Raw genomic sequence first — 24,900 nt, forward strand, 5'->3', positions numbered from 1 at the left:
CTCTCCCCCCGCTCCTCCTCCAACTCTTCCCGCTCCGCCCCCTCGCATTGCCTGGCGGGAGTTGTAGTTGTTTGGAACGGCACTACAGGTCCCAGGGGCCCATGCGGCTGCGGGCTGGTTCCGGACAACGCCTGGTGTGTGGTAACCGCGAGGGACGCTTCCTTCTCGGCAGGCACTTCCGGCGCGGCAGCGGACCCCACTCAAGAGCGTTAAAGTCCCCGAGGAGGGTGGGGGAGGTAAGGTACCGGGCTGTGTGTGCCCCCTTTTCGGAGGGTGAGGAGGAAGCGCTCGGCTCCCACGGGCCGGGCAGGGTCACTAGTGTGTTTTCCTAGGGCCTGGTGATTCCCTCGCGGCTACGCTGCGTTAGGGGCGTAGGACGCTTTGGAGAATCCGGGCCCCGGCTGAGGGCCTCGCTCAGAGGAGCTGTGGGTCTCCGGTGGGGCGGGGGCGGTATTTGAGGCCCGGCAGTTCGGGAGCCGCTGTGAGGGAGGGGCTGGTAATGCCCTAAGATGGGGAAGGGGTCTGGGATCCCAGGGGTGGGGGCGGGCATCTCCCCACCCCGGCTAACAGCAGCAGGCTGAGGGGGTCAGCCGGCGGCGGCCAAGTGTGCAGCCAGACCCGGGCCCGGAGGGGCTGCCCTTCGGCCCTGTCGCAAGGCTTCACCCCTGCCCGTCCTCTGCGTGCCGGAGGCCAAGGGGTTAGTGATTCTGTGTGGCTCTTTCCCCTCTCCCCACATTTTGAGTCCTCTTTAAGGGGGCCCGATTTTCGGATTTATTAGTTTCTGAATGGCAGGTTGGGCACCCTCCCTCACTTGTGAAAATCTTGGCCTGGATGTGTATCTCGTGTGTCCTTGGCATGTAATATTTTAAGAAGGGGCTTTGGTTTGATTTACAAATGTAGGTTTTATAAAATATTTACATACTCGAATGATGGGAGTCATTCATAACTTCCCTTTGCTAGTCTTTGTAACTCCAATTTTGCAGTAGTGTGCATGAGAAACAGAAAGTGAAATGGACCTATTTGTTATTCAAGTTGAATAAAATGCAAAAAGTAAACAGCGTAAAAGCTGATGTGTTTTTCCAGTTTAATAATTGAAGAGCAACTTAAGGAAAATTTAAAACACATAGTTTGTAACCTGGCTGTCCCTTTAAACAGTACATCTGACTGTCAAGGCTGATTGACTTCCCTCCTCCAGCCTAACGGGATCAGGGCCAAGGCTCTGTTGCGTCCCTATCCCAGGAAATAAGCTCACGTGAAGAAGAGCAGTGTGCAGGTTAAAAACTTGTCTCTCTCACCAGCCGAAGTTGGTCCAATAAAAGATAGCAGAGGAGTAGCTGTGTTAGTCTGTATTCACAAAAACAATGAGGAGTCCGGTGGCACCTTAAAGACTAACAAATTTATTTGGACATAAGCATGGCACCTGAAGAAGTGGGTTATGCCCAAATAAATTTGTTAGTCTTTAAGGTGCCACTGGACTCTTCTTTTCAATAAAAGATAACCACCTTGTCACAGCCTCACAATATCAATTTACTTGGTGGGTTGTGGTATCATTGAGGTTAGTTTTACATTCTGGTTTCTAAAATATATGCTACATTTTAATTTCTAGAAGCATCTGATTAAATCACAGGGATAGGAACAATAGCTTTATATTCAAATTCCTGAGACTGCATAGGGGGAGAGAACTTGATAAAGAAACTGATGCATGCTGTTACCTTCACCATGGTCATTGCTGTGGTTGCATTGCATCCATGCCGATAATTTGTTGCTTGACTAAATGGTGGTGGTGTGATCTTTGCTAATTCTTTTAGGTTTTGTAATCATTTTAATTTGGCTAGGTACAAAAATTGGAGCCCAATTTAAGATGCCTTTCTTGTGTAAGTGATAGGTAGAGAGATATTAAAAATGGGCTATATGTTTATCTGCCTTTTGACTGTCTGAGGTGCTAATCTCACATTGAAGTTCACTATTTCAAAATAATGTGTTGAGATGGGAGTGAATTGCAAAACTGATGAGATTCAAAACAGTTTTAATGAAGCTGACTGGTAGACTTTCATGTTTTCTGTAAATTTTTCCAGAGTAGCAGCCGTGTTAGTCTGTATCCGTAAAAAGAAAAGGAGTACTTGTGGCACCATAGAGACTAACAAATTTATTAGAGCATAAGCTTTCATGAGCTACAGCTCACTTCTGAGCTGTAGCTCATGAAAGCTTATGCTCTAATAAATTTGTTGGTCTCCAAGATGCCACAAGTACTCCTTTTCTTTTTTTTGTAAATTGTTCGCACAACTTCTTAAATGGTGGCACTCAGCCACATTCACAACAGTGAAGTGTACCTAATTTACAATATGCACTTGCATTTTTATCACAAGTAAACCAATTATAATTATAATTGTCTATATGTTTTCTATATAAATATAACATTTATAGGTTATAAAATACCTGATTTATTTTTTTTTGTTGGTTTTGCCATACACATACAACTTTTTTTGAAATAGCTTTTTGCCATACAGTTTCTCAAGTATAGCCTCTGCTTAGGTGGCTCTTTATTTTTGGAACGTTTTTTGGGCAAGCCCATTTTGAAAATTTAATGGGGTATTATTTCACTTTCTGATAACATTTTTTTAGTACCCTGATAAATGAAACTGCTTGGTGTGTGAGGCAGGGGAGACCAGAATCTATACAAATGAGTGCATGTTCCTTTTTTATTTTATTTTTGCCCAGTTAGACTAGCAAAGTTTTAGTTACAGTGGTTTAACTTTTATTGATCTCATCATTTTTATAATGTAAATCAGTGGTCCGGTAAATGTAACAATATTTGCTCTACATAAACTAAATTTTCATTCTTTAAAAGAAAAGATCCTTCAAAAGTGAACTGATCATCAGGTTTGTCACAATTTTTCCTAAAATAAACAAAAAATTGTTTAGTATAGTCGTTTATATTTTGGTTAATCATTTAGAAACTCAAATATAGTTAAGTTACTCATAAAGTTGGAACATGATTAAAACAAACCACATTTTACTATTTTTCATCAAGTCGCAAACATTGCCACCTGTCTTCACTTGGTGACTGGATTAAGCCCTTCCTGTTAGGAAGTTTCTGATTACTCTGCGGATAAAAATAGATAAGAGCCAAACTGCCTGATTCCATGAATACAGGATAGGATCTAGTCAGGACAAATGCTAATTTTTTTTCTATTGAGTTTAGGCCGGTTACAATTTGTTAGTCTCTAAGGTGCCATAAGAACTCCTTTTCTTTTTGCGAATACAGACTAACATGGCTGCTACTCTGAAACTAGGGTTGTTGAGGGTTCATTGTTCCTCAACCTGGCCTTTTTTGAACCCTTATCTTTTTTCTGTCTAGAGAAAGTGAGGAAGAACTTGCTGCAGATTAGCAGTGCTTCCCATAGTCAGGGTAGGATGGTGGCTTCTCTGAGGAAATTGTTATGCAGCCTCTGCTCAAGAAACCAACACTTGACACTGGGAATCTGCTAAATTATTGTCTGATGTCTAATCTTCCGTTTTTGGAAAATATTATAGGGAAGGTTGTGCGGAGACCATTCTGAGTACCTAGATACCTCAGATGATCTTGACTTGAGACTGTACTGGTGGTATTGGGAGACCTCTTGCTGGTGATAGATGAAGATTTGTCTGCATGCTGATAAATACGTGCTGCTTTTTGATGTAGTTGATCATGAGGAGTTGATGGGATATAGCCTCATGTTTTCTGCATTTTTCTAAAAAGTGATGTCAGGCAACTGCTTTTCCATACCCCAGGGTGCTGTCATGTAGAATTCCACAGGGTTCTAACCTATCTTCCCACTTGGGAAGATTATTGAGGCGGTGTATGATATGTGGTGTTTTTAGTATGCTAATGACATACAGCTTGAAACTTCCTCTGCTTAGCTTAATGTTTGGAGCATGGATGGAAATAAGCTGCTGAAGTTCAATCAGGGTAAGACAAAGGCAATGCTGGTAATTTGAGGGAAGCAGCCAGAAGACAATTAAAAATTATCATGTCTCTCTTATTGAGGATTGGTATATTCTGTTTGTAGATCTTGCAAACTGGAGTTGATGGTAACAGTGTCTAGGAAGACATTTCCCCCCCTTTTTTGCTTAGTTATAAGATGGACCATTTTGTTTGGATTGCTACTGCAATCTATGCCTTTGTCACTTTAAGGTTATAGAGATGCACTGTACGCTGTCAGCTGGCAGGATGCAGCAATCTGCAATTTAAGTGGTGTACCTTGTATGGGACACATGACATCAGTGCTTCGTGATATGCACTGAATTCTTGGTTTTCAGGTGGAGGTTAAGGTGTTGGTTTAAAGTGCTTGCATTGAAGCTCTCCTGTATAAAGGAGTGGGAGCTGGGGCAGACATTTTTTTATGAGGGGCTCAGCATTGGAGCATGCCTTTTTTCCCCCCTTCCCTTTAGGCCTGCAGTCTGAATAACCTGATTTTGTTAATCTTTAAGGTATGCTGTAATGCCTCTCTAATTATCCAGGATTTTGGGGTGGGAGCAGCACAATAAAGGCAGCTTTTTGCAATGGTATTGTTAGGATTTGGTTTTTATTGTAGTAGTAGGCTATTTTCCTGGTTTTGGAGTAAGGATAACCTGCTGATTTTACTTCTGACTTGACTGTATGTTTAATTTTTGGCAAATTCATCTACGGATTAGAATAGGTGTGTTTGTATAGATGTCTGTGTGCTTATATAAGTGAGCTGTAGCTCACGAAAGCTTATTCTCAAATAAATTTGTTAGTCTCTAAGATGCCACAAGTATTCCTTTTCTTTTTATGTATAATAAGACTATATAGTAAGGTCCTCCATGGAGGCAATGTTCTAAGTTTTTTGTAAATTCAAATAAAAAAGAACCTGAACTCTGTTGGAAATCTAGAATTTCCATGAGCTCATGGTAGCTGTGCTTGTAACTGAAGTGGGTTCCCAAGGTGTGCCAGAGATTTCGCATCCTACCTCATTTCCATTATTATGAGCCATAGACCACTACTACCACCACATATACTAAATGCATTGTCCTGTGAATCCTCAACCACAGGGGTTCTCAAACTTCATTGCACTATGACCCACTTCTGGGGTCATGTAGTAATTTCTGTTATCGGGATCAATGCCTGAGCGTGTCCAAGTCCCTGGTTGGGGGAGCCAAAGTCAAAGGGGGGCCTATAACCCCAGCCCCACTGCCCAGGGCGGAAGCCCTCACACTTCGGCTTTGGCCCTGGGCCCCAGCAAGTCTAAGCCAGCCCTGGCAACCCCATTAAAACCCACTTTGGGGTCTTGACCCACAGTTTGAGAACTGCTGCTCTACCATACTGGTTCAGAGATACAGCATTCCTTCAGCCCACCTTCCTGCTATGGGCCATAGATGATAACATTATATCTTATTTTTCGTATACAGTTGAGTCAATATACTTCCTCCTCCACCACCATATTATGAGCTGGAGGGCCAACTTCAGCTCAACTCCTTGGAGCAGAGACAATATCCTATGTTTTTGCAGTGCCAGGCGTGCACTTAGCTCTCTAATTATCTTCGCCAGAATAGGAAGTTTGAATATCTCTACCCTAGGTTTTGTACTGGCTGTCATTACCATTCTAAATACTTGTCCTTTTAGATTGGCATAGGTAGTCCCTAAGTGACTTCTTAGATTCTTTGGCTGTTTGGGTAATAGGAAGCTCTACTTGGGGTAGGTTTTTATTTTATTTTAGGGAGGCTGGGATTATTTGTTTAAATGTAATTGTGGAAAAGCTTCTATCAAGAAAGTCTTGCAGCATATCCTGAATATGGTCACTGAATAAGCTTCTAATATCCTCTGGAAGTTTGTTCCTCAGCTAAATCCCCTCAACTGGGAGTGCCTTATCTCCTGTTCACCTGCTTGATTCTGTGCTTTGTGATCTGCATTGTACCAGAGGAATGCAGCTGTCTTGATTGTTCATGAACACAGAGATAGTCTCTACTGTAGCTGAGATCTGCTCCATTAACAACTTTAAAAGTTAGAATCAAGTCCTTGAACTAGCAGCAGAAGCAGATTGAGTCAGTGGAGGGACTGGAATACAGGCTTGAATGCACACTGGTTTAATCCTTGGAGGAGGCAGACATCTGGAGTCTTTGTACTGTTTTCATATTCAGCGTCTGGAAAATGCACTGTATGTATCCTGTTCATCCTCTACATATGTGTTGAGAGTCCCTTTCTTTAGATTTAACTGAGGTCCTCCTTTACCCCATACACTCTATATGTATTGGCTACACGGCACAGACTATACTTAAGCCTGAGCATGCATTCTACATGCAAAAAAGCCAGTGATGAGCTGGTTTGAATGCAGACTGCTTGTCAACCTTTCTTGTGTCTCAGGCAGTGTACAACTGCCAGCTTGTGCTTGCCATTTCCCTCAGATCAGTCACTAAGGCCACCTCTACACTACAAAGTTTTGTTGCCCACAGCTGTGTTGGTCAGGGGTGTGAAAAAACCCTCATCTCCTAGCCAACACAGTTATATTGGCAAAACCCCTGGTGTAGAGACAGCTATGCTGACAGAAGAGATTCAGTACCTTTTAAGATGATATCTCTCCTAAAAATAATATAAAATGTTGCATAACAAGATTTTATAACACAAAAGTAAGGCATGCAAAGTTAGGTGATAAAGGAGGTATGCAACGATTCTGTAATGAATAGCATTTGAGATTCTTACTGTCATTCTGTTGTTAAGCTTTCCCGTTGGAATATTAAGATATATATATACAGCTTCGAAAACTTTGTTATATCAACACCATATTCTAAAACTGTTAACATGCAGCCCAAATTAACTTTAAAATGGGGGTTATCATGGTTGATAGAAACCAGAACATAAGACAAAGGGACAGATGAGTAAGAAAAATGGACTGATCTGTTGACCTATAATAAGACAATTAAGTCCCTTATTAAATTCTATATTTAAAAATCCCTTAATATTTGTTACAGGTTTGATGTTTGAATAAAACACCCTTTCACAGATAAATCCTCAAGTTGGAATAATATGGTACGGGTATTTACCTCTGTCATGTGGGTTTCTCATGAACCAGATAATGTAGAGGTATGAGTATTTCCCTTTCAATACAGTGCTCATATGCAGATCTCTTCAAGTTAGATGGGTTGGATAGGGTGGAGAACTTCTAAGTACCAGATTCAGTTACTGGAACAACTATTTTCCATTGAGCTAACATAGTTGCTGACACACCCTGAGTAGGAACAAGACATAAGATTTCTGTTTGTTTAAAGGCAAGATGTGATATCGAGGACTGAGCTAGCAGGAAAAAAGCGTGCAGTGATGATTGATTGTATCTTGTAATGAGTGATTATTAGGATTATATTGAAGAAAAAGAAACTAGATACATGCGTGTATAGATTAAAATGTGATTGTATGTTTTTATTTCTGTTTATAGTAATTGCGCATCTGTAAATATATATTGCCATTTCAGGTCTATAGTACATATCACTTTAAAAGTGTGCATTTTACATATGTGAATTATACTGTCTTCAGAAATCTTACGTTTCTGCTCACTAGTGGTGGTGAGAGCTTCCAACCTGAATCCTATAAGGAAAGAATCAATTCATTCTCCTTTTCCATACTTCTTTCAAGAAAAGTTGCGTATGACAACTTGAGATAAAGCTGTAGCCTTTCCAGTAGTGCCTTGCTTATCAAAACAAATTCTTGCATGGGCTACAGTGACTTAAAATTTTGGAACTTCATTAAGTAGAAATCCCATTCACTGAGGGATTCTTTTCTTGTGAACGTAATGTGTTTTTCTCTAATTATCATGTGGTACTACATCTGCTGCTTGAAACCTTTTGTAGGAACGTTTCATCTGAAAATTGTGGCAGTAGTTCAGTGTTTATAATATGTATTTTCTCCTCCCTCCCAGGGCAATTTATTTTTCAAGTCCTTTAAGTATTCTTGCACGACGAGGAAAAAGAAGAAACACTTCAGTGAATGAGGAGTCTTTGCTTTTATAGCATTTTTCCTGAGAAGTGGATCTTTGAATGAGGATGACAATGGAAGAGATGAAGAATGAAGCAGAGACCACTTCTATGGTTTCCATGCCACTCTATGCTGTTATGTATCCTGTTTTTAATGAGGTAAGCTGTTTTCTCCTGTTCATAGTGTAATACTCTGTTCTGACTTGGAGGTACCTGAAACCAAAAGGCAAGTGGCACACTAATTAATACATGCTATTCGCCTTGATATGCAAGGATGTCCTACCAAGCCCTCAAGTCCAACATCTACCATACGTTCTTTTTTTGTATTTCTTCATCCTCCTTATCCTTGAAAGCCATCAGCAACCTTTAACATAATCAACAATTTCAGTTTTTTCTTTTTTGCCCCGATCTTTTCCTTAACTCTGGTTTTGCAGAGAGAAGGAGGACCTTGAGAGAGATATGTCAGGCTGCAAGTATAAAAAACGTAAACTTAAAGTAGCAGTAGATTTCTCCCCTCCCCCTCCAATTTTAGAAGTGAGAAAAGAGTAGAATGCAGCCTGTCTCTGTAAAGTAAGGCCTATTTTAGAGAATACTGTTCCATTGGGAAAATTATTTCAATGCTCCAGTTTGTGACTGGGGGAGTAAAGATGGGATTTAACAGCAAAATATAATTTTAAAGTAAAAGAAAATGATCTCCTGGTGCTAGAAATTAATGCATTTTGTGGTACTCGAAGCAAAGCTGAACACCTAAATGGTCTGATTACTGTTTATAAAGTTAGATTTTTTGCTGTGTTTAAGTGGTGGGAACCTGAAACAGATAGTGGTAATCAGTTTCATTACTGATCACTGTAGTGCATCACTGATCTTTTAATCAGCGTACATTTTTAAAACTCTGTGTGTAAAATGGTTGATGAATAGATCCTTTCCTGTAAGATCAGAATAGAAACAGCAGGTAATTCATGGGTCACTTCAATTGTTTCATATTCAAGACGTGCCTTAAGATCACTGTATTGACAGCAAAGGTTATCTGCAAATGTTGTATAGGTGGGAAGTTTAAATCTGAATACAGGGCTAATCCAGAAATGTGGTAAAATGAGTGCTGAATTATCACAGTTGGACATACTTTCTAGTCCATCAGTAACTAGGCAGGGTATTAAACAGCAACTATTGAAGTTAAAACATTAACTTCTGTAGAACCAGAAAAATTCCATTCAAGAGTACTAAAGGAATTGGCCAAAGAGCTCTTTGAATAATTAATGTCGATTTTCAATGAATCTTGAATCATTAACTTTATTCCAGTTCTCTATAACTTCCCTAAAGTCATAACGATATTTTAAAAGGTTAAATGGCATCCCTGGGTTACAAGGCCAGTTAGGAAGACATTGATCCCAGGCACAATCATAGGCTGATATGGGACAATCAGTAAAGAAATAAAGGGTAGTAGCATAAATAATGCTAATCCACGTGGTTTATGGAAAAGAGGTCTTGTTGGATAAACTTCGTATTTATTGATGTGATCACAAATGTGGTTGATAATGTACTTTCCCTTCTTTGACTTAGTTCCATGTGGTATTCTGTTATAATGTACTTTCCCTTCTTTGACTTAGTTCCATGTGGTATTCTGTTTTTTTTTTTTCCCTTAAGAAAAAGAAGCACCATTCAAAATTAGTGGAGCCCAAATTCAATAGATTGAAAATTGGTTAACTGCTAGATCACAAAAAGTAACTGCATGGGGAATTGTCATCTCGGGGGTATGGTGTTCCTAGTGGAGTCCTGCAGTGGTCTGTTTTGAATTATTACTAATTAGTATCTTTATCAATGATCTAGAAGAAAAGATAAAATCATTACTGGTGAAATTTTCAGGTGACACAAAAATTGGAATGATAAATGAGTTAGAAACAGATTAGTTATATGGACTGACCTGGATCACTTGGAAAGGTGGGCCTATTTGAACATTTGTTTTAATACATCCCAATGCAAGGTCATACATCTAGGAACATAGGTCTTACAGGATGGGAGACTATCCTGGAATGTAGCCACACTGAAAAGAACTTAGTGGTCATGGTAGACGACAGTTGAATGAGTTCCCAGTGTGATACTGTAGCTAAGAGGATGAATGTGATCCTTGAAGGCTTAAGGCGGGGCATAGCAAGTAGAAATAGGGATGTGATATAACCTCTGTACATGCTATTAGTGTGACTTGCTGGAATACTGTATCCAATTCTGGAGTCCACACTTGAAAAAGGATGTCGAAAAATTGTGAAGGGTTCAGAAGAAAGCTACAAGGAAGATTTGAGAGCTCAAAAGCATGCCTTATAATGAGGCTTAATATGTTCAGCCTTCTTAATTTATCCAAGGTTATGAAGTGACATGAACAAGGTCTATAAATACCTACAGAAGAAGAGATCCATTAGTAGAGGAAGCCCTTTAAACTAATAGAAACAGGCATGATGAGATCCAATGGTTGGACTCTGAAGCTAGATATATTCAAACTAAAAATAAGAAGCACATTTTTAACTTCGAGGCTAATTAATTTTTTGTAACAATTTACCTAGGGAATGCGATGGATTCTCCATCACTTGAAGTCTTAAATCAAAATTGGATATCTTTTTAAGGTATGCTGTAGCTCAAACAGAAGATACAAGTGTGATGCAGAAGCTATTGGGTGAATTCTTTGGGCCTATCTTATGTAGGAGGTCAGATAAGATTATCATAACGCTCCCTGTTGGCCTCAAAATCTGTGAAAGCAGATGATGTTGCAACAATTAAACTGGCTAAAATGTAAAACTGGTGAGCATATGTATTGGTCCTGTGACTCTATGGTCTCAATTAATGGTAAGGCTTATCTTGTTGAGGGAATAATGATCCCAGGAGAATGTTAACACTGGTAGAAATAAATATAGACAACACGCATGCACAAATTGAAACTTAGAAAAAGCAAATAACAAAAAACTTGTTACTGGCATGAGTAATTTGAGCTTAGTTCTTTTTTGCTGCCCCTGAAAGTTCTAGTTTGAATAAGATGAAAAGGACTAACATTTTCCTTGGCATAGTTTACCCTAGAAGATTAAGTATTATGCATATTCCTGCTGCTGCATGATACACTTAGTAGTCTTCATGCCTATGCTGAATTTTGTCAATCCTTTGTGATAATTGTTCACAATTCAAAATGAATTTTTACGCTCTGCAAGTTCCTAAGACAGCAATATGTGCTAATACTTAATTTTAGTTAAATAACAATATGCAACCCAGTTTTCCTGATATGAAGTATCCCATTATCTTCCCAGTATGGACCAGATTCAGCTTAGGTGATGTCCTTGAGGTTGGCAGGGAACTTGCTTTATACAAAGTGAATATTTTATTTTTATAAAGGCCCAGTTAAAACATTTTAAAACATAATTTTAATCTAAAATGTAACTTTCTATATTGTAAGGTTAATGTTAATTCTAAGTTGTGACATCTTTTCCCCAATCTGGACCATGTCTCTTCCTGCAAATACTGGAAATAGTTTAGACTTGTTCATGGGGCTCTGGGTTTTGGTCAACCTCCTTCTGTCTTTGGGTCAAATTCTCTGACTTCAGGAGCACATAGTGGAGAATCAACACTCCTGCCTTATCCATGAGCATTACAGTTTTTAAAGCTTATTTTGGGACAACAGTGTACAAAATCTTCCCCCCTTAGTGGTTGGATTTCCAAGTCTCTGTCCCACAACTGAGACCACCAACTGCGTGCTTCTTGTTTGTTCTGGCCTTCCCAATTATGACAGAGAAGGCCAAACAGAGGCTCAGAGGTAACTACTGACTTTTCCTGATTTGATGAACTTCATGTTACTAATGGTTCTAAACTTTCATTGCAGCTAGAGCGAGTAAACCTATCTGCAGCTCAGACCCTGAGAGCAGCTTTTATTAAGGTGAGAAACTAATAAAGATTAAAAGTTGTCTCTCACTCAAAAACGCTATAAATAAATGTTTGAAGCACAGTTTAAAATGTGTTTTCAGCTTTATTGCTCTATTTTCCCTTTGTGCCATCTTGTTTTAGAAGCAATATTTGGTAAGAATCAAATGGTCTACAAGGAGAGTACCCAGCTTCCACTTCTTTGGAAAGACTAATGGATTGGTCTGTCTCAAACTTGTATGATTGGTTTTAAAAGTTTGTGCTATTCTGTACTGGACTGATGGGGGAGATGGAGTTATTTTGTCATTGCTAAATGTACTGATATTAAGCACCTTTGAAGTTAAAAAAAACCTTAGTAGAGGATACTTATAAAAATCATCATTCGTATAGACTTACTGACAACTGCTACTTCACGTTAAATGTACAGTAGGAGATGGGTGGATTGTAGGTTCTGAACACTCTGCTCATTGCTTAAGACAGACAAACTTTATCTCCAGTAAATCATTTCAGTGGAAATTCTGCAAGGATCCTCTTGAGTTTTCATTCTACTGTGTATGTGATTCTCTTCTGCCCCCAGCCTCCTTCTCTTCCTCCTCCCCCTTCCCCCCCACCCCCATGGCAGGAGGTAAACTGGCTTTAGGCTAGTTAATTTTACTGCTTTTATAGATTAAACAGATGAAATCTTGCCTGGAATTAAGATGGGAAAACAATGTTGAAATTTCTTCAGCAATAGGCGTGAGATTCTGTGCTGTGCCTCTTAGGGTATGTCTGCACTACACACTAAGCCTGGGCTCTCACTCAAGCCCCACTTCTGCCCACACCCAAATCAGTCTGACTTGGGTCAGCAAGCACTTGTGACCAGAGTCCTAGAAACCTGCTAGGGCAGAGGTGGGCAAACTGTTTGGCCTGAGGGCCACATCTGGATATGGAAATTGTATGGTGGGCCATGAATGCTCACAAAATTGGGAGTGAGGGCTCCGACTGGGAGTGCAGGCTCTGGGGTGGGGCCAGAAATTAGGAGTTCAGGGTGCTGGAGAGGGCTAAGGGCTGGGGTAAGGGGGTTGGGGTGCGGGAGGGTGTGAGGGCTCCGTCTGGAGGTGTGGGCTCTGGGGTGTGCCAGGGATGAGAGGTTTGGGGCTGAGGCAGGGGACTGGAGTGTGAGAGGGGGTACGGGTTCTGGGCTGGGGGAATGGGGCCAGAAATGAGGGGTTCATGTGCGGGAAGAGGGTCCGGACTGGGAGGTGTGGGGGAGGGGGCTCTGGGCTGGGGCTGAGGGGTTGAGTTTGGAAGGGGGCTCTGGGCTGGGGGAGGGGGTTGAAGTGTTTTTTGGGGGGGGTGAAGGCTCCAGCTGGGGGTACGGGATCTGCAGTGGGGCTGGGGATGAGAGGTTTGGAGGGTGGGAGGGGGATCATGGCTGGGGAAGAGGGTTGGGGCAAGGGAGGAGGTCGGTCCGCAGCTGTGCTACCCGGCTGCCCAGAGCATTGCGCCGGCGGTGCAGGACACTGAGGCTGCAGGGGTGGGGGCTAGCCTCCTGCGCCAGGAGCTCTGGGGCTGGGCAGGAGGGTCCCACGGGCCGTAGTTCGCCCGCCTTTGCCTTAGAGGCACAGAACATTGCTTCGATACCATTGCTATTGCTTGTTAGCAGCAAATATATCATGAAAGTATTACCTCAAAAAATACAATTAAATAGTGAAATACTTCACTTGATACAGGGCTTAGAATGTGCTCAGCTATACAGAATGCTGTTGGCCATCCCTTGTCATTGGCAATAATTTCAAAGATATACTGTGGAAGTAATAGCATTTGATAAGTCTCTGTATATACCGACTATCTTGAGAAATCTAATTTATATGCTCTAAAGAGTCCATTCTATGAAGGATTTTCACTTCAGAGTCTTAGCTCTCTAATATGAGACTGGTAGTTCACTAGCTTTTAAAGTTCTTTGATCCTGTGGGTAGCAGTAGCAGGGTAGAGCATGAGCGAGGTACTCTGTGGAGTATAAAAGCTGCCCTCCAAATGTTCCAATCAGTTTCTTCTTAACCGTGGTTGGAGGAGGAGCTCCTTACAGGACACTGGCCTCGAGCTGGTCATTTTTCCAGCTTTTCATGGGATCCCAACAATGTTTTATTTGCTCTCCACCTTCAGTAACCCTGACTTTCAGTCAGGTCTGATGGTGGTTGTATTTTTGAAGTCTTTTCATCACTGGCATTTTTTTGGCATTCTAACATACATTTTTTTCTTTTGGTCAGAGCCTCAGCACTACTTCAGCGTTCTCTACTAAATGTACAATGCTCCAGTGTCAGCATTGTTCTCTGTCTATTCACGCTTGAGTCTAGATGCTCTGGCATCAGATTTGTTAGGCACCTCAACACCTTCCATCTCAATGCCTTGTTCTATACATGTCTCAGCACTTTTTCTGTATATATTGGTTCAGTGTTTTCCTCAATGCCCTTAGAGGCACAGCATAATGGTGCTTCTTTTTTCTTTATTTTAAGTAAGGCCTCTGAGAAAGGAAGATGATCATGGGTTCCAACCTTGTCAGTGCATGACGGACCAATGTCAAAAAGCTAGTGACCATGTTTTTGTTCTGACTTCCTCTAGGTCAACCCTGATGAGTAGGAGGGCCACATATGTCTGTAGATGTCACATAAAACACTGAAGAAATGGGGGAAGTACCTTCAGGCTCTCTTTGAGGCATTCCCTGGGAGACTGTTGTGAGTCCAGTACTGAGGCTGGTCCAGAATGCTTTGAAGAGTAAAATCTTCAAAGCTAAAGCCCATCAGCCAAGCCTATTGAGTACTGAGATTCAATGCCAGCACTGCCAATGTTGATGCAGACTTGGCTTCATCTTGTAAATCTACTAGGGTAGCTTCAATACCAAAGTGCTCTATCTCCTCACCAGCAAACCTGAGGATTACAACTGCACACAAGGGTCCCAAAAAAACCAACCCAAAATCTTGCAAGATGATGGATTCAGAGAAACAGAATTACAGATAAATAATCCCCACCCCCCACCCCCGTGTTCCCGTCTAAAAGCTTTCCAGGTATTCTTTCTTGAGTTCTAATTAAATGCAAGCTGGTATATGGGTACAAAGCTGTGAACTCTGATACTGGAATGGAGTTTTGGACAGGCACAGAAGTTTTCCTGACTGTCAGTGCAGTACAGTGCAACATGTTGTGAGACTCAAAACATGACCTGACTGGAATAAAATAAGACAGTAGAGATATACTATCCATGTAGTTCAAAAACTAAGAGGAAGAAGTCATCAGTGAAGGTGGATGGAAAAATTGGTAGATGATGGAAAAATTAAATCCAAATGTATGACAGTTGACTTGTATAATAAAATAGTATGTCTAGGCTGCTGGTGAGGCTGCTGGTGAGAGAACTGAGTTCAAAATAAAACTGATAATTTAACAGTATATAGAAAACTTTTATTGATTACATGGATAAATATAGAATTAACATCTTATGCTTACAACAACAGTTCAGTGTAAAAACATCTCTAATTTTTGTTTGTTTCACTTTTTTAGGGGGTTCAGTTTTGTGTGTACTTTGTTTCTTTGGATCGTGTTATTGTAAGATGTTTGAATATTATGTGGTAATGATTTTGAAAACATGTTAAACAAAAATATAAATCCAAAATAAATCTTACAAAATTTCACCCTCCTACATGTTTTATTAGACCCAAGGGGTAATAACGTTTTTGTGTTTAGTGCAATTAAATGAATATTTACATTTAAGGATTATTGAGTTTAAATAACAAAATCTCTTTATAAAGGGAATGTATTGTAATAGTAGGTGGTAGGGACTAAAGTAAACACGAGTAGTGGAAAATAATTTTTAAGACAAGAAGGCGCAATAGCCATGTATGAAGCCAGTTATTGGATTATGCAGATCTGTTGTAACACCTGCAGAGAGTGTCCTCTTCTGTTGCTGACACTCCATTAGAAGAAACACTGAAGCGTTTGAAAAGCTATGAAAAAGTAATACTAGTGATATGTGAGAGTTATGATATGAGGACAAGTTGAAAATCACAATATCTGTGTAACCTGAAAAAAATACAGTTGAGAGGAATTAAATAGAAATATACAAAATGTCTTCTCACCTTCTATGTCAATATAATTTTAATGTTTTCAATTTTTATTCAGAGGGTAAAACCAGGTAAAGGGAGAGTGTGAGATACCCGTAAATGCTTTTCATGGAAATGGGTGAAATTACTTATTGGGAAAATTCCTGATGCAAAAACACTTCAGTAGTTCAAGACCCATTGATGCGATTGTGGAAAAAATGTTTTACAAAGTGGTCTGCTGTTATGAGCCTATTCAACTTCTCTAGTCCGTAATAATTTGATCTTGTATGTACAATCTGTTGTCCCATTGAAATTTAGCTTTATGCTTTAAAATGTCACTCAAGTCCTAAATATTTCTTAATCAAAATATTCTTTATAATATAGGCTGAAAAAGAAAATCCAGGTCTCACACAAGACATCATTATGAAAATTTTGGAGAAAAAAAGTGTAGAAGTGAATTTTACGGAGTCTCTTCTGCGTATGGCTGCAGATGACGTAGAAGGTATTTATCTCTGGGAATGGGAGGTGGGAATTGCATTTAAACCCATGTTCTCTGATATTGATGGGTGTAAGCCTACTTTTTTATGCTGTCTTTCAGAGAAAAATGTTACATTAAATCTGAAAATTAGAATAGAAAATCTGTCAGTTTTCTTTTTCGGGACAGGTTTCATCTTAGCATTGGAAGTACAGGTTAATCCTGTTCTTGCTGTAATGAATCCCCTATAATAGTGAGCATTTTTTTTTACAAATCCCGTTGCAATATACTAAAAACCATATTATAATGAGCAGTTGTGGTGGTATGTGTATTTTATTGGGCATAGTAATTTAACTTACATATTTATTATACTCTGTAATTCTAAAAGCATAATTAACCTTGCAGTGAAAATGATAAATTATTAGAACACACAGTGCATGTTATTTACTCACTATAGCATTAAATCTGCCTTTTCCACAAGTTAGGAGGCAAAATGTTCTTTCTAATATGGTGGTGTGTTTTCCCTGATAGAACCAGGAATTCACTGTAAGAGGGTTTCACTCCATTTGGTAAATTTCTTTCATACTGTATTGGATTAGCACAATGCAGTCATTCCATTCTGTGGATCTTCTGTGGATTTTGTTTTTTATAAATTACATTAAAATAATGAATGTTCTGGGTTTTTTGGATTGAGTGGATAAAATCAAGTAAAGGCATTTACAACAGACTATGCTTCTATTGATATAGAAATCCATTGCACATGCGTAATGCTGATCTGTGTACCTCTTTTAAAATACTGCTTTGAAGTACTGATGGAACTTTATGAATAGCAATATCCACAGTGTCACTAAAAATATACTTGAGGGTAAGTCTTTTCTTGTAATTTTGTTTTGCCTATCAGAGTATATGATTGAAAGGCCAGAGCCAGAATTCCAAGACCTAAATGAAAAGGCACGAGCACTTAAACAGATTCTCAGTAAGATTCCCGATGAGATCAATGATCGAGTGAGATTTCTTCAGACAATCAAGTAAGTGCTGCATTCTGTATTTATCTGCAGATCAAGCTGGAAGCCTTGACTTGGATATTAAGATATTACTACATGTGCTTTAGTGATGTAATGTGGTGCTTTCAGTGCTCCTTGAGCTTTTGGCAGAACTGTGGTCCTCTGGAGGAATGGACCAGCATGTTCAGAGATGCTGTACATTGCATCTTTGTGTAGCATGTGGAAGAAGCACAGGGGCATTAAGATGTTTTGTACTACTTTTGCTTGTGCTGCACTTGTTTTGGGCTAAATAGGACATTGGTTGCAGTTTGACTTTTCATGATCATAGAAACTAATCTTGCTTATATATTAAAAAGTAGTTTTGTTGTAATGTGTGATAAATACCTTTACAATATTTCACTTACACATAGAGACTGTGTGTCATAGTAATAAAATATAAATCACAGTATGAATAAATATAGGACAGGATTGATTATGTAGGTAGTTTATAATTGCATGAAACTAACTAACTTATCCACACAACCGATGAGTGACTTGCCTAAGACCATAAAACAAATCAATGTCACGGTAGTAACACTGTTAATGTCCATGAAATATAATAATACTAATAATAATGCTATATGTGCTAACAGTTGTTAACTTAGCACAAGATGCAGCTTATTTGAAAATGGTTGAATCTATAGTTACATGCTTATGCTCAAATAAATTTGTTAGTTTCTAAGGTGCCACAGGCGTTCTTTTTGCTCATACAAACTAACACGACTACCACTCTGAAGCCTAGAATTACATGGTTAGCCTAATTTGATGATATAATGCTATTTAATTTGTACACTTTTTATATTTTGATTACTTGCTTTTGTTTGGTTTTTTTATGGGGATTTTGAATGCACAGATGGGGCAATACTGACAGAGATTTTAGAGGGGTTTGTGTAATACATAATGTATAAATCTTAGAACTCAATTTTATTGGTTTTGCGGCTATCCATACATGTTATAATATCTTGTATCCAGGTAAACGTACTTTTGTATCTAAATGTCAAGAGTTGATCTTCCCTGCCACCAACACAACTTACTAAAGTATATGTGTATGTAATGGATACTGATGGATGAAGGGGTAAATTTTCTTAATGCTGATTGGCTTATACATGCCCATGTTTGTACTGCTATTTTTAAGGCCTTTTGTACAGTACTGACTGAAAACTCCTGGCTTTATAAACAGCACTGGCTTACTATATTGGTTAACCATTCTCGATTTCTATTTCCATTGCATATGTGGGTTTGATTTGTTTTTCTCAAGTCGTTGTCTTACAGTGTGGCAGTCTTCACTTTTAGAGCTTGACGTTTCAATAGAAGGGTTGAGGCAGTGCCTTTGCTTTTTATAAAAGGGGGTGGGGTGAAGGAAGATATGTTCATGTCCCAATAATACAGCAAGCTTGGGTTTGCTTGAAATTCACAAGCTAAGGGGAACAGTTATATAACTGAAAACCGGGTTTGCTTGAAATTCACAAGCTAAGGGGAACAGTTATATAACTGAAAACCGCTAATGTTAAACATGAAACAAAAAGGGTCAGACAAAGATGTCATTTCTATGCGAAAATTTAATCTTGATTAGTTGGGCTACTTTCAATGAACTTTGGATTCACTGTTCTGGACTGATACAGTGATACAAAGTGTCAGCAATTTCTCAAGCAGGAAATAGCCTGTAGCACTTTATCAGAAGAGTACCTAGATCTCTGCTTTCTGCTCAGTGACTAGGAAATGGGATTATAAACATCCTGAAATGCAATTTTTAATTTTGGTAAGATAGTAGTAAAATTGCATATAGAGTGTAATTTTTGACATTTTATATAATGGTGTTTATAAAACTGTGCACACTATTGTACAGTTTTGATATAAAGAAAGTGGCACAACACAGTAACTACTCTCTTCTGACCACTCTTAGTACAATAAGAGAGATGCTAGCTGGTCTTGTTTCAAATTGATTTTAAATCCTGCAAAACTAGATACTGTTGTACACATCAGTCCTATGTGTGGGTTAGTGGCATCAAATTGCTTTCAAAGGGACTGGATGTGAACATTTTCTGCCAGGCAGTTTAATTTTTTTTGGTGTGATTGGGCAAGATACAAGGAATCGCAAACTGTTTTGAGCCCCTTGGTACCCTAAATGTAAGGCACATAATGGATGATTTTTTTTTCATATTTGGAACAGACATTAAGGATCTAATTCTGCTATTAGATCCACACCTGCAACTACCCCTTAAGTTGCTAGGAGCTGTGTGTGCATACTGAAGGCACAGTTTGGTTCTTACTGTTAAACAAGTGAGTACAGTATATAGTATTGTTTAACATAGGTTTCCATATTATTGGGCAGATGCTAGCTCTCAGAGTCTAAGGAGCACATTAAACTTAATTTGGATTTAAGTACTATATAATCTGATTAGTTCTTTGCATTTGGTCTTCCTGCATCATATCTATATTATTTCTATAAAATTCTTTAGAAGTAAGTATCAAATATGATTTTTTTTCCTGAAAGTGATTAAAATTCAGCATTAAATTAGGCTAATTTAAAATGTTATAATTATCTTTTTTTAAATCAAATAGGGACATTGCCAGTGCAATAAAGGAACTTCTTGACACAGTAAATAATGTCTTCAAGAAATATCAATACCAGAACCGGAGGGTACGTGAATTAAGATTTGCATGTAGTATTGTATTATCAGTACTAAACATAAATATGAAAGATCTTTCGTTCTTATAGTGTAAGGGTGAGTGGTGGAATTTAGCTAGTCATTGACAAGTCAGAAGGAAGTGTAAATGAAAAGAAAAGATAGAGCAGTATAACCAACTCAAATCTGTCACTAAGGCCATATACTTTTTTCTATTTATTTCTTCCAGTATGCATGGGTTTTTAATATGTATAGATGTGTCAGTGTTGTATCATTTTAAAAATATTGTATTAAAGTATAAATGTTTCATTTTCTGGAAACGTCTGACAAGAAACTTAGAAATTCCATTATTACTTACCTTTTAATTTCAAAATCTTTTGAATTCCTGGATCTGCATGTCTTTAATTCACTCTTTTTTTTGTTTTGCCCCCTAGTCCTTTGTAGCTTGTTAGTGATGAGTTACTATAAGTATGTTGTTCTGTAAAGGTATTGAATCAGATTTTTTTATTTAATTGTGGATTTGTATTTTTTAGGCACTTGAGCACCAAAAGAAAGAGTTTGTAAAATACTCCAAAAGTTTCAGTGATACTCTGAAAACCTATTTTAAAGATGGAAAGTAAGTATGCTTTTGAATGCAGCTTCACAACAACAAATGTGTGTTTTCCCTTTTATGTGGTGTTAAATTACTTGGCCTCATATGGCCATGGCATTTGTCTATCTTCATTTCTCCGTGTGTCTGTAAAGGGAGAATAAACCCATGAATACTTAAAAATCAACACAAAGTAATCAGGTGTGTAATTTTGAATATTGTGATTCACTTTCTATAGTATATGTAGCTATGAGAACAGGACAATAGTAAGGTAAGCCAACTAAAAATCTGCACAGATATTTAATGTTTATAACTAGTGGTTTGTGAATGGCAGTTTGAATATAGATGTCTACATTTTTTATGTGTCTTCTAATTTTTCATCTATTTAAAAAAAGGCAGTTCATTAAGGTTCATGTCTTTTTGTGTTTTGGAATCCACTTGTGCCATGGTATTTCACTGTCACTTACTGTTATGAAGAAGATCTGATTTCATAGTCCAATTACATGTCTTGGAGGCAGGCGGAATCTTCAGCCAACTGGTATTGCTGGTCTTTCATTTTCCGTTCTGTTGTGTCAAAGTCAACAAAGGCTGAGAGCATTGTTGAGACATTGCACCATTATATGAGGGAAATTGTCCTCAAACTACCAGTGATCACCTCCCCTGCTCCCTTTGAAATCAATGGTAGAACTGCCACGAGGATGCAGGACCCTGATAGTTTACATTTAGAAAATTTCCTTCATACCACAATATCTCCAAGTACTTTTCAGATAATATAAGCACCAGTTAGATGTAGTCTGCAGACGAATAGGAGAAGAGAAGAAATTTTGGTCAAGGACATAGCAGCAAATTTGTACTGTTGGTTAGATCTTACAGAGATAGGGATGTACTTGGCCAATATTTCTCTCATTACACACATTCACGCAAGTGAATGGAATCTTTAGTATTCATGCAGAGTCCACAATATGTTTTTTGCCAGAGCTGAAAGATTATATCTGAGGTGAACTGTATGGTGTTTCAACTACCTTTGGAGGAAGGGGAGAATCATTCTTGGTATTCCATTGTGTTTTCAGGGAATCTTTGTCTTTGAACCAGATGCTAACTGACAATGTGCGGGAATCCTGTCCCCAGCCTGAAGATGGTGACTGCAGTGCAGGGCCTTGAAGTTTCAGGGTTAAAACTGTAGTTCTGAGTAGTACAGTTCTTAAGTCTGTACTAGGAATGTAAAGAACACCAACAAACTGGAGAAATAGCAAGCTTCCTATAATAATCAGACACCAGTCAGGAGTTATAAATAAGATTTTATTCAACTTTGAAAGGGTCTTCTAGTATAGGAATATGCCATAATATGCATGATAAAATATATTTGAAAGTAACAGGCTTACACAAGTGATAGAAGGCAAAATTAGCAGGGGAAACTAGAAACCTGGAATAATGATGATTAACAAAAGCTATCAGACCAAACACAAAAACACATTAATAATTTACACTTCTGTAGTGCCTTTCATCTGATAATCTTAAAGCATGGAAGAGCCAGTGCTAGGATTTGGAGAGTCTGAAAAATACTGCATGAGATCCCATCTGAGACTTGAATTACTGACTATGTTGGGATACAAGAAGTGATATAACCTGCATAAAACTGGCCATGGCCCGAAGCTAGACTTTTTAAAAGGCACGAGAAAAAAGTGCAACAATAATGCAAACAAAAAGACAGCAGTCTGACAATTATGGATTAGGGAGGTGAAAAATCCCATCTGTGTTGACCTCATTCTTGGTCTTTTTTAAGTTAAAGATGACTAAACAATGCTGAAGCAACACAGTATAGTTGCTCTGTTATATGGGGATGAGGGAGAAAATGGCAAACATCAACTCCTGTTAACTTCAGCTGGACTTGTAAGTGCTCACCACTTCTGAAAATAAGGCCTTTAATGCCCACTTTCCACTTTTCTCTAGCTAGCTTTGGGTTTTTTAACTAAATTTTCAGGAGCCAAAAATACTGAAGATCCTACCATCAGTTGCTAGTATTCTTTGCATGGGTAAGGCATGCAAGACTGTGATATCTAGTCATCAGCTGTAAATTGAATGGAGGCTGCTATACTGCAAAACATCTGAATGTGCTTCACTGTGATGTTTTGCTGAGCCAGGATGCATGTAGTTGTCCAGATTTGGTACTAAAATTTATTGCATAAAGTATTTCTAAAGCAGTCTTTGTCTGAAACAGTTCTTAGTGTTGAAATATGTTTCTTTTCTTACAACAGGGCAATAAATGTGTTCATAAGTGCCAACCGACTAATTCATCAAACCAACTTGATACTCCAAACCTTCAAAACTGTGGCCTGAAAACTGTATATGTTGAGAGTTGTACTTTTCAATGGTGGATAGGATACCTTTATATGTAAATTTTAAAGTTTTGACTGTATAAATTATCAGTCCCTCTTGAAGGGACCTAATGCAGGATTTTGAATGGGATTATTGCCATCTTACACCATATTTTTGTAAAACATTGTAGCTTAATCATAATCTCACGATGAAGATTTTGCATCACTTTGCTATTATCATTCTTTTCAGAATTATAAGCCAAAAGAATTTACGCCTTAATGTGTCATTATGTAACATTCCTTATAAGAATTGTAAATATTTGGTGTTCTATTTCTGACGTTTTAACTTGAAAGCGAAAAACTACAAGACTATGTATTTAACAATATTGGTGGCAAATATTCAATAAATAGTTTACATCTGTTAGTTTGTCTGTTTGTATGTGAACAGAAAATGTGTAACCTGTTTCCCTATAATTTAAGAATATACACTAGATGTAAGAAGTAAAAGAAAATTATGTGGGTGTTTTAGGTCAATGGCATTTTAAATCACAACATTAAAAAAGGGAGCTTTCCTGTTTTCCATTTAAATCTGAGAACAAACTTTTTTGAAATGTATGACCAACTGTTAAACTTTGAGTAAGATACTAAGCTACACGTCTATTATTCAATCATAAAGACAAAACAAAGCACCCCAAAGTAGCCATTTTGTTTTTAAAAATAAAGATAGATTAAAGGCAAGGCAAGGTACACAGGTAATTTGTCAAATCTGGTTTTAAATCTAAAATAAAGCTAAAATATGTGACAGGCAACCTAGTGAGCATTTCTTTATATCCTAACTATGACATCTAATTAACATATATCTTGTAATTGCTGAGGCTGTTGGCCAACAGGTCTAGGTACGCTGTTAATATTTGTTCAGGAAGGAAGCTTGCACAACACCAATCCATATCACTTCATTTTCTTTATTACTATCTTAAGTATTTAAAGTTTGAGCACTGAATTACAATACTTTATTTTTTATATGTCTCTCTATATACACACACAGCTGACTTTGTTCAGCAAATAACATTCTGAAATGTATATCCATTATACATGACAATTAGCTTTATTTTTACCCTTTCCCATGAAGAACTACTGTATTTAAAACTATCCTGTTTTAGGAAAGACAAGAGTTGTTTCTACCTTGCAGGCAGCCAATTTTTCAGTAACTGCAAGTCTATAATGGTGGTGAGGGACACACTGTATCTGATTTACCTAGAGATTCAGGAGCCCTAGAATGGGTGTTGGGCAGAAAGTTCCAAATGTTACATCAGTTAGGCTTTGTGGTGAATTTTTCAGATGTTCCAATACACTTGAGTCTAACGTGGTGATGATTTAAAGTTCACAGCTTTGGCGCAGTACAAAACATGAAAACAATCTTCATAAAAAGATTTATCTAAAAATCTCAAGCTCAACAAGTGGCTTAGATCCTCCCTGTGTTGTCTAGTTTTTGCCATGTTGATGTAAAGCATCCTTAAAACTGGTTGCTGGCTGCGGGAGGGTCAAGGTAGGTAGATACTCATGTGGCAAAAAGGCAGTGTGATGGTTCTGGGTTCATTACTTTTTGTTGGTGGAAAAGAGGCATGAGTAGACCATCCCCTGCACATCATGATCCCTAGTTGCAGTATCCAGCATTTGGTGCAGGTAGCTTACATTAGAGCAACCATTGGGTTGCTCTAACTTGCTCTGGAGGGGGCTATTTTAGCAGAGACCTAATTTAGGATCAGGGGATCATAAGTGGTTTTATAGGTACCTTTGCATCCTATCCAAATGTGCTACGCAGTTACAACAGAGTTATCAGCCTGTATGTTTGAACTGGGATTGTAAAGTACATCTTCACATTTGATAAAAACTTCCTTGTCCCAGCTTCTATGTAAATAAGAGTA

General features: G+C 38.5%; 1 protein-coding gene across 2 annotated transcripts; it reads left to right on the forward strand.

The window, feature by feature from the left end:
- The first annotated feature begins 97 nt into the window (after nt 1-97).
- On the forward strand, nt 98-23,399 carry PDCD10 (programmed cell death 10). Of its 2 annotated transcripts, XM_073359468.2 has the most exons (9): nt 98-236; nt 7,908-8,121; nt 11,819-11,872; nt 16,311-16,428; nt 17,303-17,429; nt 20,007-20,085; nt 20,605-20,687; nt 20,899-20,931; nt 22,916-23,399. In XM_073359468.2, the coding sequence occupies exons 2-9, from the start codon at nt 8,026-8,028 to the stop codon at nt 22,995-22,997; spliced, it is 672 nt and encodes a 223-aa protein (XP_073215569.1). In that variant the 5' UTR covers nt 98-236; nt 7,908-8,025; the 3' UTR covers nt 22,998-23,399. The 2 variants fall into 2 exon arrangements, with proteins under 2 accessions (XP_073215569.1, XP_073215570.1); XM_073359469.2 differs by lacking the exon at nt 20,899-20,931 and having other exon boundaries at nt 102-236.
- The last annotated feature ends 1,501 nt before the right edge of the window (nt 23,400-24,900 follow it).

This window comes from Lepidochelys kempii, chromosome 9, assembly GCF_965140285.1.
Source record: "Lepidochelys kempii isolate rLepKem1 chromosome 9, rLepKem1.hap1, whole genome shotgun sequence".
In the NCBI taxonomy this organism is placed as follows: Eukaryota; Metazoa; Chordata; order Testudines; family Cheloniidae; genus Lepidochelys; species Lepidochelys kempii.